The sequence below is a fragment of the Dermacentor andersoni genome, chromosome 2 (genome assembly GCF_023375885.2).
Source record: "Dermacentor andersoni chromosome 2, qqDerAnde1_hic_scaffold, whole genome shotgun sequence".
Lineage (NCBI taxonomy): Eukaryota > Metazoa > Arthropoda > Arachnida > Ixodida > Ixodidae > Dermacentor > Dermacentor andersoni.
Genome location: NC_092815.1, coordinates 48899479 through 48914864, shown reverse-complemented (window position 1 = coordinate 48914864; position 15386 = coordinate 48899479). Strand labels below are relative to the sequence as shown.

At 46.5% G+C, this 15386-nt stretch overlaps 1 protein-coding gene across 1 annotated transcript in view; it reads right to left on the bottom strand.

Annotated features, from left to right (window-relative positions):
- The window catches only part of LOC129387818 (uncharacterized), a 92087-nt gene extending 76996 nt beyond the window's left edge, over window positions 1-15091 (bottom strand). Inside the window, exon 1 of the mRNA XM_055077394.1 lies at window positions 14789-15091. Within this exon, the coding sequence (XP_054933369.1) occupies window positions 14789-14879 (91 nt within the window). The 5' untranslated portion in view covers window positions 14880-15091. The remainder of the gene's footprint in view (window positions 1-14788) is intronic.
- Between the last annotated feature and the right edge of the window lie 295 nt (window positions 15092-15386).

Here is a 15386-nt window from a genome sequence, read left to right as displayed (position 1 = left end):
GGCTGACACCGGGCTTCGTTGCGTACGTCCGGCACTGCGGCACCGAACAGTAGCCTACCCTGCTGCACGCCTCCAAAGGCAGCCACTAATTATTATAGTGCTTTAAATCTTGTCAAGCAGACACCCAAGGCGGGAAAGCCTCACCACTTAATCAGAACCGAAGTGCAGGTGGGACTTTACACTTTCGTTTTCAGCTCGCTTCGGCGCTTCCGAAGCAGCCGACGCGGCCACTGTGTCCACGTGATCCCTCATGCCACGTCACGCCGACGCTGGCGACAGCTTTTCCAGTGGTGGATCTCGTCCCCAATACCCCACCTCGGCCGAAATGTTAGCAGTGGCGATCGTCCTCGCTCACGCAAAGCGTTCGCAAAGGGACTCGGCCGTGGTCACGGAATCCCGGGAAACATGTCGCATGTTCTTCTGTGGGCACGTGACTGCGGTTAGCCTTGCGGTAATCCCCAAATCCTTCAGCCACCGTCGTCGCCTACTCTGGTGTCCGGGACAAGCGGAGGTACAGGGGAACCAAGAGGCTGACGCGTTAGCTCGAGGGTCTACCAACCGAGCGACAGCGTCCTCTTCTAACCCCAACCACTCGCACTATCCCTCACAAAATACCATCCCTTCAAAAGCCAAAGATTTCCTTGCTCGTCAGCGCAGAGTCCGCGGAAAATACCCACCGTCTCACCCACAACATAGCGGGGAAGAGGCCGTCGATTGGCACAAAATACAGACTGGAGGTATTCCCCCATCTAAAATTGCTAAACTACATGTATCCCACTCGCTATAGGGTCGAATTCTCTTGGTGCAGTGGCATACTCACCCTAATACATGTAATCTGGGAGTGCACTAAGCGTTATCATAGGCCAAATAGATATAACACACACACATATTCTATATATATATATATATATATATATATATATATATATATATATATATTGTAATGTTTATGACCGCGAACACACGGCGCCTTCGTCAACACATCGCTTATCAACTCAAGGTCAGGCCAAGTGCGAAAATTACAAAGGCCCTCCGAGCGGTGTTCATGCACACGAAGCCACCGTTAGCCTCGTTATCCTCTCAAAAGCAAACGCCAGGAATCAAAGGCGCGGGAGAGAAGCAGCGGCAGTTGCGGCTTATAGGGGCCTGTTGCTGTCCCGAGGCAAGGGTCTAACGCTGCCACGCAACCTGATACCGACCGAACGAAGCGGCGACGCCTTGCAGTCGCGACGCATCTGCCTCCTTCGTCTTATCAGTGTGCCCAGCACCGCACCCGCCAGATCGGTTTCAGTCCCCACGAAGTGGCAGAGAGAGAGAGAGAGAGAGAGAGAGAGAGAGAGAGTATGTGTGTGTGCGTGTGTCGCGCATCCTTGTGCTTCCCTCCACTGCATTTCCGCGTCCCAGTCTTCGGCCCGAGTCACACGGTGTGCACTCAACAGCGCTTTAGCTATATAGGTCTTCTTTCCCCGTGCTTTACCGAGATCTATGAGGTCAAAGGCTGAACGGAAACTGCACAGCGATTTCTTTAAATAAGTGGCGAAGGTCCTCGGCTGTAATCTTGCGTTGGGGCCCGGCTTACACAGCGCAGGCCTTACACGGCCCACCTTTGACGTTCACAATCGCTTACACGTAAGCGTCTGTTCTGTCGATATTCTGTCTTGTGCGAAATAGGACGGAATGCTGCTTCTGGGCTATTTCGTAATATTGCAATTGGTTTCCGTCCGCTCATCTGACTACTGGCAAGTTCACTGCACTGTACCAGAATCGAAAGGGGATCCGGGGTTTTCGCTTAATTTCCTAGGTATACTTGATTGTGGCGCGAAATACATTTCGGGCCATAAAAAAGGACAAGAGGGCCCTCACAGTACAGGAATGCGAAGTCGTACTAAGTGACTCGCAAACGGCAGTAAAGAATTATGCCAAAGGTGGAATTTCCAAGGAAGCCCTGTCCATTCTGGCCAAAGCGGGCAGATCCAAAACCGCGAGCTCGAGGATCATATGGTTCCGCGCGCACGTCACCATGGAAGGCGACGCGCTCCCGAACCTAAACGAGACGGCGCACCGCATGGCGCGAGACATGACCCGCCGCGCCGAACAGGGCAACGCCTCTCGCACGACAGCGAACGCTTCTCGAGCAGAACGGGAAAGGCTCACCAGATACAACGACATAACCAGTGCATATTTGAACGCCAGAAGTATATACCCACCGCCGAGTCCCCAATTGAACAGGAGGCAGGCCGTCGCCTGGCGACAACTCCAGACGAACACCATCCCTAATCCATTCCGTCTGAAACGTATCTTCCCAGATAAGCATAAGGACGACACGTGCAAATTGTGCCAGGAAGGACCAGCAACACTCAAACACATGCTGTGGGAGTGCAATGTAGTTATAGGAGGGATGGCAGTTACTCCGGAGACCCTGCCGTCGAGGTGGACCACCGCTCTGCGCAGCTCAGACCTCGGAATCCAGACGTGGGCAGTCCAGCAAGCCCGTGAGGCGGTGTTGAGGCAGGGCCTTGATGTTCCCCCGTGGGAGACCTGAGCCCGGGTCGCGTTAAACCTTGCCGGACGTACAAGAAAGTTGAATCCATCCGTCCATCCATCCATCCATCCATCCATCCATCCATCCAAGGGGACAAAAAAGGACAAAAGGGGACAAAAAAAATGAAGACAGCGAAGCGCCAACTGGCGCTTCGCTGGCACTTTTCGGCGCTTCGCTGTCTCCTTTTTCTGTCCCCTTTTCAAGAAATGCATTTCGCACCACAATCAAGTACCTACGGAATCTGAGCACCAACTTGCCCAAGAATAAGTCCTCTCGGTTTTCGCGTACTGTTGGTTGTAGATCAGGCTACATATTGATACATGTGCGCATGGCTTCCGAAAGATGTAGCGCGTTAATTGTAGGGTTCATGAATGATACCTGGCGATAATAATCGGAATGCTTCAAGTTTATTCACCGCAGAGACACAAAAGATAATCGTGGGTAAAACGCGCACTGGCCAACACGCATACACATGGTATGAGCACGTGCATGCGAGGCCCTATACTGTAGGCCGGCATGCCATCTGGTGTTAGTGTTGGCGTCTGGCACCAAGTGCAGAAAGGAATTTCATCCGACCATCTTCGTCGAAATGAGGCGTGACTTCTCCTGCGATGGTTGGCGTCCCGCACCACGTTCAGAAAGAACTTTCTCGCACCCGACCTTCTTCCACCAGGCCTCGTAGAAATGAAGTGTGACTTCCTAATTCGCTATGACCATTTCGAGTGTCTGCCGGTCTGACGGAAGCCCCGCAGTGTGCAGGCCTCTTTTGTATGTGTGTTTGTGTGTGCGAGTTTAGAGCGACCCTTTCCTCGAACAAACTACAGGAGAACTTCCACGAACCCGCAACGCGCAGAAGAGACGGACAGGCGCCTACAATTCCAGGAGGCTGGACGGCCTCCTCCTTGCATCAGACTCGGTATAACCAGAGGAGGAGGGGCCCTCTTTCTGTGCCGGTCACGTGACGTCGACGGAAGCAAGATCCCTCCCACGATTGTGGAGAGCCTATTTAAGGGGCTCCGAAATGTAATTTTGATCACTTCATTCTCTTCTCTTCATATTTCATCAACCTTTGAATAAACAGTGCAAGTTTCGCACTAGAATTCGTCTCGCACTTGCTTGGTCGCCATGGACTACCGGATGCCTGCAGCCCGCCGACAACGCCACGCTACCCAATAAGTAACCTCGGTCGAGCTTCGATAGGCAGGCGCCGATACTACTCGGCAGCTGTACGATACGCTACCCTGGAGTACGCAACACTGGGCAGCTTGAGGCATCGTGCTACAACAGGCCAGTATCGATCAGTGCACCTAAGTATTCAGGTGTATCGAGCAGATTTCGCAAGCATCATGCTAAATAGTGTGTACCTTTTACCACTAGTAGAAACTTGGCAAGCAACAAAAAAAAAAAAAGAAGAAGAAGCTGTGCAAAAGTGAGCACATGCCATGGTGACAGGTACAACCACTGGACTCCTGCAACAGCTTCAGATTATGCCATAGTATACGGCGACGACGGTCGAGGCAAGTTAATTGTTCATATACATTATAATCATAATTTCAGTGGATTAGAAAAAAAAACACTAAAGACTAAGCCTGACGACTCTGGTTACCTTAACGCACGGGTGCATTCAAACGCTAAAGATTACACCGCGAAATAGGTGACGACACACTGAGGTCACCGGCTAGGCCGTCCTTGCGGGAAATTGGATCAGGAAAATTTTACCTGTAGGTTTTTCAATGGTAGTAAGCCGTGTTTACCGTTCAACAAATTAGGATTACGTTGCGAGAAAAATCATCTACCCAACCAGCCTAAAAGCGTTCTTTTAGAATTCTGCTGTGCATAAATTGCGGTGTGTTTCACTTCCATTGCATGCTCTAGACCCCCTAGTAAAGGCACAAATTGTTGTCCCATGTGGAGGTTTTCCCACCATCACATAATTTTTTGAAAATCTGTATACGACACTGCTTCAATCATAAACAGAAAACTATCGCGCTTGTCGTGTTGGCTAAAAACAAATAGCCTCACACTGAATAGTTCCAAAAGAAGATATATCGTATTCCACTCCCCCCCCCCCCCCCCCCCACGCATTTATTCTGATAACTGTCTCTTGGAAGAGGTTGATTCTATAAAATATGTAGACGTTACATTATATTTTAATTTAAGCTGGAAGGTCCATATCGGTAACGTCTGCTTAAAGCTGGCGTCAACATTATTTGCACTTTTGAGAAGGCGAACGTTACTTCGATACCCAGGTCTTAAAAAAAATATATTTATTACTGTCTTTTTCGCTGTCACTTAATGTTGCAAATCCTGTGGTTCTAAATTTCGGTTTCATGTAAAAGTCATCATTCGACTGCAAAAATGGACTTTCCGCACCACGTTTTTCCGTACAAAAGGTCATCGCAGCCAACCACTTTTTCAAGAACTTCGAATACCACCATTCATGTCTGTCTTTGAAGTAAAAGCTTTAATAGCAATAAATGACACCATATACAGAAATCATCCGCTATCTATTACCCCGTTTACTGTACCAGCAATTGAGTAACACTGGGAACGCAAACAGCCTTAATTTTAATTTGTCTGCCACGCGTAACGTACACTGCGAACGCCTTATACAACACCATGGTGCAAAAAATATGGAATGCAACACCACTTGAAATTAAAATAGCTCACAACATTTCTCTAGCAATTAAAAGGTTCAATTCCGCAAACATTTTACACCACTGATGTTATTTCATTGCTTGTCACTGTTTTTCTTCTGCTTCAACTATTATTTAATGTCATCCATATGATATGAGCGTAATTATAACAAAATTGCCGTTTTTGTATATGTGACTGTTTTATTCATCTGGCTTCGCTTTTTACGGTTTTTGTACACATACTTTCTTGAAGATCTCTATTTTTGGCTGCATATTACTGCACGTGCCATTAGATTGATTGCTTAAATGTGATCTCATAACTTAAATACTTAAATGCGTTACATACTTATTATGTTACATAATCTTATATGTGTTGTGCTGCAAATTAGGTGTGAACATGAGCCTCGATTAGCTTCGGGTTTTGGCCCAACAACTTTCTGGTGTACTCTGCTTTTGGGGTAACCTAACAAAATGAAATGCAAATGGAAATATCTGACCATAAAGGATGTAACTACGGTCGTAGGCGGCGGGAACTTGCATGGACTGCCGGAACATTATCCGTGCAATCTAACTTAACCATTTCCTCATAGTAGTGCGGTTTTTCCATGCTCATACTGAACTTGTTTACTTGATCAGAACACCCAATCTGCCACACCCACTACGGCATAAGGGGGCTGGGTTGCTAGATAAGCTAGCGGCTCCTCGCACCATCCCTTGTGCACCCTGGAATGAGCCACAAAACACTTCACCAGCGTTCCACATATGCGGGAAAGCTAGCTAAAGCGATAAAGTTACAGCCTGAAGCTCCGAAAGGCCGCGTCATTCAACGAAGACGCGCCATACGCTGACGCGCTCAAGGACGAAAGCAAAAAAGCGGAAACTCTTTCTTGTTCTTTATCACGCGACGCCCTCCACACGACGAAAGAGAGCAACCAGCGGCAAGCCGGCCAACTTCAGGAAAATACGGAGGAGATAAGACGACGCGAACACACGCTCTAGGGAATTCCGAAGCCTAACAATAAAGACAAAGTACGGAGCAGTCACTACGCACACACACACACATACACACACGGTACAAAGAAACAATAGAGGGATAAGTAAAGGTTGGAAACCGCGCGAGGTGCTTGGAAAAAGTTCGAAGAGCAGCCAGCGAGCATAAGAGTTCGTAGAGTCTGACATTGCCATCCGTTGACTCAAACAACGTGTAAAGAGTGCCTCGAGACGAAGAGAACATGTTATTTTCTGGATTCGTTAACGCAAAAAAGTGTTTCGTCTACGTCGGCTGACCAGTGCATAGCGCAGAAGTGATCTCACTGCATGTGCGCTCCTGAGCAGAACCGTCGTCCCGTTTCGACTTGGTGCACTCAAAATGCCTCAAGATGGCTCATCACCCCACTGCTTCTGCGTCCATTGACTCTGCTTTGGGGGAAAAAACCAGCCACAAGCTTTCTTTATTTTTTTTCTTCCTTTTGCTCGGCTGAACGAAAAGCGCGTTTATTGCCGACTTCCCTTTCAGCGAAGTAAATAAGGAGGGCAGGTCCCGTACTCAGATGTTGTGTTTCCAATGGCACATGTCGTTACTATGAAGCAGAATATTAATTCAAACGAAACTATTCATCTTCCTTCCTTCCTTCTTTCATTCCTTCCTTCTTTCCTTTCTTTCTTAATTTCCTTTAACGTTTCTCAACCGGCTGATCTTGATTTCTGGGAGACATCACAGGCTCGTGGCGGTAGATCTAGTATTACATGCGGTCATTAAACGAACGGTCTGAGAATAGTCATCCGATGATGGTACATCAGCTGCAAAGCCTGCGGTGACAAAAGCTTTCAACGTAATCATCACTCCTCTCTCGCTGTTCCCCTCGGATGTATACATGCGCGTTGTCAGCGCGATGTCAGAGCTCCGACTTTGCGGACCGTACGCATCTCCCGTAGCTGACACATTTCCATGTCCCATTCGTGTCATGGGGGTAAGTTTCGCGCGCTTCGGCACCTGCCCTAATACTTCCCGTCACTGTCTGTTGCAAGAAGTACGATATTATGCGATATTGTACCAGTTTGAGAGAGCAAGAGAAAAAAGCTCGCTATCACTTTATTGCTAAGCGTTTCTTATTCTTCGCTGTTATTTACAGCGAGTGATTTCAGCTCGAGTATAACGTGACAGAAACGGCGGCAGAAAATGTTTGTGATCTGTCAAGACGACAAAATACAATTTCTTAACATGTTCAGATACAGCCAGGCTATACTTTGTTGTGGTTTTCCGTCTGCCGTGTTTTAATTCTCCTTCCTCGGGTGAAAGAAATAAAAATAATATAGGAACGATTCATTGTTGCGCACGTTTGTGGTTATAAAGTAACCAGTACCTAATACTGAACATGTGCCATGCAAACGGGTCATTTTTTTGTTTTTCTGAAGCCTGTAAGCACCACCCGACGTCCTTTTGGCTCTAGGGAAAGTCGAACCTGATAAACGCCGGGCGTCCATTCCTCCTCCTGACCTTACTGGTCAGTGCCATCTCTGTCATGCCCGGGGAAATAAATAAATAAATAAATAAATAAATAAATAAATAAATAAATAAATAAATAAATAAATTTAACAACTCTTTTGCTTTGTGGATCAGATTTGTGGATAAGAGCTTCCTGAGCTTGCACAAGCACTTGTGCTTGCTGTAGGACAACGTATAGCCTTGCATACACGCCAGCAGCGATTGCTTCTACTGAGACATTGCGCGGCGGCTCGAGAGAGAGACGGGAGACAGCTGGGAACAGTGCGGCGCTATAGTGCGGGCGGCAATCAGAATATTGAAACGGGGAAACGCGACGTCTCGCATCCATGACGTCACTCCACGCCTAACGAAGCGCCGATGACAACAAAAGAGAGGGGTCGAGCAGGAGACGGTCCGGGGAAGCGGATTTCACGGCGCAGAGGGGCGTCAGCTAACCGAGCACTTGGGCAGCCAAACATGAAAGCAGACAGAAAGGCAGATGAAAAAAAAAAAACAGAAAGAAACGACAAGCTAAACAAAGTAAGAGAGAGAGTCAGACGCAGGAAACTGTGGCGCGCGCACGGGACGGAGACGGAGCGTAAATTAAAGCCGGATCTCCCTTCTGGAGAGTCAGACGCCGCGTGCTACCCCGCCTGCTCACTCGAAAATAGACTGAGACCCGCCGCTAGCCGGGCGAGTCCGCGTTCGGAAGAAACGAACGGGGTGCTGCTGCTGGCAGACGGAGCGGAAATTGGAAGTTTGCGAGCGAAAGGCGCGTGACAGAAAATGGCAGCAGCAGCAGCAGGCAGGAGATCGCGCCGTCGGTTCCGCTTGCGCCGCGCATCGCAACATGCGAGTGCGGGCGTGGGGCTCCATGTTGCCCGCTTTGGTGAGCGTCAGTGATCGTTACGTTCGTAGACGAGAACGACAGGACGCTGCTGGCCTCCGAAGACATTTCACCTGGTGTGATCTTACTCGCTCGGTGGATGATACGGCGGATGATGGTGATAAGCTCGTCTCGCGGTCACATCTGCCCCTCGTCCCGCCAAAGGAAAGGATAAATAAATAAACAAAACAAAAAACTTAGGGCGATGATAGGAATGGTGTACGACAATTAAATTACCAGCGAAGAAAAGTCACCGTGCATCGACAAACAGAGCATTGTGCGCGTGTTAAGCAAATGGTTGATCTCTAACCAGCCACATAGACCCGTATATGAAACAGTTCGAATGTCCACATTGCAACTCTCGCATAACGGGACTACATTCTGTAAAAGTGCATATTCTGTAAACTTCACAAAACTCACTGAAGAACTGGAAATTCTTAATCTGCTCTGCAGCTCCGTGAACGCTTTTCATTATTCTGAATATGCAAGAATATGGCGAAACTATAAGTTTTCTATGGAGAGAATTAATTGACACCCGGAGGGGATATATACATGTATGCTCTAGTGGATCTTAACTTGGCTTCCCCGGAGATATAAAAAAGTGTATATATATATATATATATATATATATATATATAAATTCTCTAAAATCTGGGCCCTGTGAAGAAGCCATAGGTTTTAATTTACCAAAACCAATTTTTATTATATATGACAACATACAGCGACGTTCCCGCGTAACGCTTCGCGAATTTCACAACATAGTAAAAATGCCATGCACGTACGATGCAGACAATTTCGCAATATGATAGATGTATATGTATAGAGTATATAACTCCACAAGTACAATAAAATTATAAAGTAACAGTAAACAACCGTCCTATTTTGCCAATGACGAGAAAAATCGCGTGCGTGCGTGTGTAAATGAGATGCAGGTACCCCTGTATATTATTCTTATATTAGCTGTGCGCCGTAAAAGAAGCAGAACTTGTAAAAGTAGCGGCGGGAGCTCAGCTGGCAGGTAAGGCGATGACATCGGCCAACACGGCACGCTGAACCATTGGCCTCCGAAAGTACGCGCTGACTGGAAGCCAAGGTTAAGCTCGCTTTCATAAGTTCAAGCAATGTAAATCACAGGTTTCTCTTGCTGTTATTTATTTCGTTTCTTCTTCCTCTCTATTCCTTTTTTTGGATGCCAAGCTTGTCAGCACACAGAACAGATGACGAAATCTATTATATTATCTGCGCGCACCCTAGCTTTAGAAAGGCATTCGTAAACTGCGCGCGCAGTTTACGAATGTGCGCGAATGTGCGCGAATGTGCGCGAATGTGCGAATGTGCGCGCAGGTTGCGAATGTGCGCGCACACACACACACACACACACAAACGCGCGCGCGCGCTCACGCGCCGACATGCACACATAGATGCGGTGACTCAGGGGCTGTAGCGTTCCGCTGTAGAGCACGGGTTCGATTCGCATGTATAGTATATTATGTCGCGCTATTACACATTGGACGCGATTTCCTACCAGCCTGTTGCGTGCGCGCATCCAACACCGCCTCAGTACATACAGAGCAAACACAATGATGCGACCTACAGTCCGCACGCTTGACACACAAACGCATGCGTGTTTCGTTCAGCGCAACAGCATCTACGGTCGTCCGTACATCGCCAGCGGCGAAGACCCAGGACCAGATGTCAGAACGCGCGGCACGACAATAGAACGGCCTCGTTCTGAAGACGCTGACAAGGGTGCACGGGATCTGACTGTAGAGCCCTGCCCAAGATATAAACCACCCGGCGCGCTTTTGGCTTCTGTCCAGGAACCGAAAGGGGTAGCGCGTCCGCGGCTGTAATAACGGACGAAGCATGGTATCGGCGAAATCTTGAGATGCATACAGGGGAGAAAAATTCTACCGACTGTCTTGAGAGAAACCATGGCGCTCGCCTTGTTTTCGCCGAGTTGCACGCAAAAACAAAATAAATAAAGAGAGAGAGAGAGAGAGAATTAAAAAAAATACAATAATAAGACGTCACTGACGGCAGCCGGCCGTGAGCAAACATATTTCAATTTTTATGGTTTGCTTCATTCATAAAAGACGTTGCAGGTGCACACAATTAAAGATAGAAATAACGCTCTCCATCGTATAGTCGTTCTCTGTTTTGTCTAGAGATGTGAAGCATCCGAAAATATTGAAAGCGCGAGAAGAAATATTAAAATTACAATACAAGCCAAGAGGCCAAGCCAATACAAACCAAGCCAATACAAGAAAGAAATACATGGAAGAATATAAATGCGATATCCTAGCATATTGTTACATAAAAGAAAACGCTGACGACGACACATGCAAGAACTTTTTTACTGACTACGAGTGGGAGTAAACTAAGTGTGAGTTAGCGTGGCGTCACGCAGCCAGCATTCGCAAGTGAAATCCCCGTGAAACAGACCCCTTTGTTTTTTGTTTTGTTTTTTCTTCTCTCTCTTCCGTGCCTCCAAAAGTTGGCCCGGCACGTGACCCCGCGCGCTCGGTGTACCATGTTTTGCTTTCTGTTTTGATTTCTCTCCCCCCTCCCACTCCCCTTTATATGCGGCGGACGAGTGTATGGGATTCCCGCTACGTTTTGATCGGTGCGCATATGTTCGGGTGTTTTCCAACCGCGCTGTGCACATTTTCTCCCGACGTGTTTGTGCAACTTCGGTTTGCTCGTTGCAACGTAAACATTTATCGGCTGCCAAGCACGAGGTCGCGGGCTCGAATCCTGGCCATGACAGCCGCATTTCGATGGGGGCGAAATGCGAAAACAGGCGTGTACTTGGATTTTTAGGTGCACATTAAAGAACCCCAGATGGGTCAAATATCCAGGGAACCCCCACTACGGCGTGCCTCATAATCAGATCGCGGTTTCGGCACGTAAAACCCCGCAATGTAATTTAATTTTAACGTTTATCGTCTTCGTTGCCACGTGCGTGTTCGCCAGCGCCACGTTTATCTCGCACCTGTTGCGTCTACTTGGAAGATCGCGCGCCGACTGCGGCACTGGAAGACGCTCAAATCTATCGCATCATGATCACACGTGTCGGGTCGATTATTTAATGCGTTCGCTTCATTGCTACAGTGCGACGAGAAATGTGCCGAAGGCGGTGTAGAGGAATTAGGGGGATGTGGTGATTCTGGTGAAGGGGTAGTGAAGAAGTGGGACAAGCAGTCTAGCGAGGGAGTGGAGGAGGAATCGCACGCCTGCCAGCGGCGCGCGTCCGCAAATATACCTACATTCTAGACCTTTTCACTGTTTACAAACATAGGCCCTGGACGACTTCCGGTTTTGCTCACCGACGTAGCCCGCTAAATATAGCGAGCAAGAAAAGAATAGGCCGCTATGTCGAGTACTGAGCAGTGCGTTAAAATCTAAGCCCGCCGGTTTTCAACACTTTAACTGAGTAAATTACGACTATTTTACGAGTCAACATTACCGCAAGCTATACGAGAAATTCTATGTATTAATATTAAGGCGTTATGCGCATGTCATTTATCTCGAAACTTAAAAAATAGACTTTCCGCACAGTGGAAGAACTTTTATTAAAAACACGCCTTGTGTTCCGGCGAAGCAGACTGATGAGGCCCGTGACCGGAAGTTTTTAATGAAGCGTGAAAGTTATATAGTGATTATCGATGGTTTCTGTCAGAATTTTTTCGGCTTCACCCTTATCACGAGGGGCTCCTTCCTAATATTTTTTTTTTCGCCTTACCTCCACGCCTTTTGCATCCAGCCATGAAAGCTACTCTCTTTCTTTTCGGCAATGGAGAAAGAGAGAAAAATGGATATATATATATATATATATATATATATATATATATATATATATATATATATATATATATAAATATATATATATATATATATATATATATAGAGAGAGAGAGAGAGAGAGAGAGAGAGAATGGCGCGCTGCCTATTAGTCATTCAAAGCAGTTTACACGGACACTGTGTGGCCCTGTCGTGAATTCCATTCAGGTTACTGTCGTCAAGCATCCTGGCGAAATTCGTACCTGAACGGCGGCAAACAACGGCTAGACATAAACAAAGTTCATGTTACCGCCCCGCTTGCGGCCACTGTTGTAAGCATATGGAACTAAGAACCAAAGGGCTCGTCTAAAGCATCATCATCATTAAAAGGAAGAAGTTCGTCAGCTCAAGCTGCGCAAACGCCGCAGCCGCCATGGAAAACGACAGCATGAATTGTCTTCAAGAGGAATCACGAGTCAACCGAAACAAAGAACTTCCTATGGAACTTTTCCTCGATAGAATAAGACCGAATGTCAAGGCAAGATTGATGAGGCGTTCGAAAGTGCGATCTATGTCACCTATGATTTTATTTATTTATTTATTTATTTATTTATCAATTACAGCTAGCCTGAATACCAGGCCTGAGGAAGGAATGTGTGTTACAGAGGAATGAGTACAATCTCATCAAGAAAAAGAAAGGAAAGCATCTGCAAGGACAATTCCATACATACGCTTAGTAGCATTGTAAAATAGCAAACATCGACATAATTAAGAAGAAAAAAATGTTAGTGGTACGCTTTCGTCAGTTACAAGAAAACAACCACATGCGAGATTTTTTCTTCTTTTTTTTTTCTACTTCCAAGACACTTTTTTTTTTTTTTGTGCCAGCACGGCGGGTCAAAATGAAACTACAAAAGAGAGTGCAACGCTCTGACAAACAGACGGAAGAACAACACAGCATACATTTTCCCGATGTCTCAGCTTTTACGCTGTGTAAGGTCAAGGATTAATTCTATTCTTAGCTCCAAACTAAACTGTCTGAGGCTTTCTTCCCTTGTTACATCCGCAAAACATCCCTCCCTAACAAGTGATGGGTGTCGAGCTGGGTACTTAACTGCATAGCGGAACAAATATGCAGATATTGCGCACCATATTACCTAAATAATATTACATAAAATTATGGTAGTCATTTCATTAAAAATCGCGAAGTGTGATATCATAGTAGATATTGTTTTTTTCCTTCGCTTTTTTTTCTCAAGAGGAAAAAAAGTAGTTTCCTTTAATAAATTCTGCTCTTTTTCCCCAAGCCCTCGCCTCTCTAGTCGTATAACACAAAATGTTATTAAATTCGTAACGCGAGTATTGGGTCTCTAAGCGCTACGCGTTCTACGACGACCCATTCATTCACTCGTGATAGATCGAATGTGCACGATATCTTTAACGTGTGTGAAAACTAGAGATTGCAGGTCTCTTGAGTTGTAAATCGAAAAAAAAAAAAGCGACGCTAAATATTAAAACGAAGAAAGCTTAAAAAGAAAGAAGGAAAGAAAGAAAGAGAAAAATAGGAGCGTGCGGCCGTTCAATGGTGCGTTTTCGTCCTTGCCATTGCCTATTTTAATTTTCATTTCGTTCCTTTCATTTTTATTCAGATCTTTTAACCCAGCATATGACAAAACAAACGCTTAATTTAACCTCATACTGCAAAACAACAATACGAATGGATAGTGTCCATATTCTATGGTGTACTAGTAATACATTTACAAACAAATCCACGCCCTCTCGAATCGGATAGGCGAGTCGACGTTTTGTCGAATGCCAGTTAGTTACGCAACACAATCCCTTCTTTTGGTAGGCGCGCAGAAAGCACTCACTTTAATTTATGCATAAATTAATGTTTTGAAGCCTTATGAAGTCCCCTAATCTCGTTTATTTTTATTCAATTGCATTCCTTCACATCGCGCACTTATAGCGGCGCAGGATAACGAACGCTAGCTTTGACTTGCGGCAAAGGTAAAATAAGCGAGGCGCTGTGATAGAAGGCGACCGCGCGAAACACGCGGAGAGAGCGATATGGAGACTCCGCATGTGCAACGGGACCTGCTGTTTACGGAGGGGGCATCGCGAAAAATATACAAGTGGGTCGCGGTTATGCCGTTGCATGCATATCTGTGTCACGATCGAGGAAAATTTGGTCTCCTCTCGATGAGCGCACGCATCAACTGAGGCTGGCCGGTGCGGAAGATGACGGATAATCGTGCCTTGCTCGGAAGTCACTCACCCCTCCCGACAAAATCGAAGATACGGACGCGCGCTCCTCCAACGCCGCATGCGCGGAAGCAGCAAGCGCTAAGAACCGCGGCTCCATTCACTAAAGAAAGGAGAGGAACCACATGCTTCTCTGCGCCGATGGAGAATGTTATTAGTACGAATACACATTATTAGTACCGCACACTCACCTAATCCCAAGTACGACCGCATATTGTAATCCACCCGAGGAGGCATCGGCGGCTTTTTGCCGAAGCCGAGGTGCTTGAGGATTTTGGCCATCGCCCGTTGTTAAAAAGGGAGGCCGGTTAGAGGTGCACAAATAGCTTACAGCCGCCGAGATCTCACAATGCACACGCGGCCATCGGTCACACAATCCGTGAGAAGCCCGGTGCCAAGCGCCGGTGCCCGATGCGTTCTCTTTCAATTAAAAACACGACGGGATGCACTTGACAGCTCCAGCACACGCACACACGGGATCGCGTACGGACAGAAACAGGATCGGATCCGCTGGTTCTTGTTTTGGCCGCCAGAGACGCAAGACTAATGAGTGTTTAGTTTGTGTAAGCTTCCCTAGATGGCGCGTACAAACATACCAGTGGGATACCTTAGTTTACATTTGTAATGGTCCAACTTCGCAAAAATAATAATAGTGCATAAAAAACTGAACTTTTGTGAATACAAGTGTTTTTTACACAAGAAGTTATAATTATCGTTTATTGAAACAAAAGAAAATTCAACATTTTTGTATTTAGCTGTTTTCTAATTAAATCAATTGCTAGCTTACTG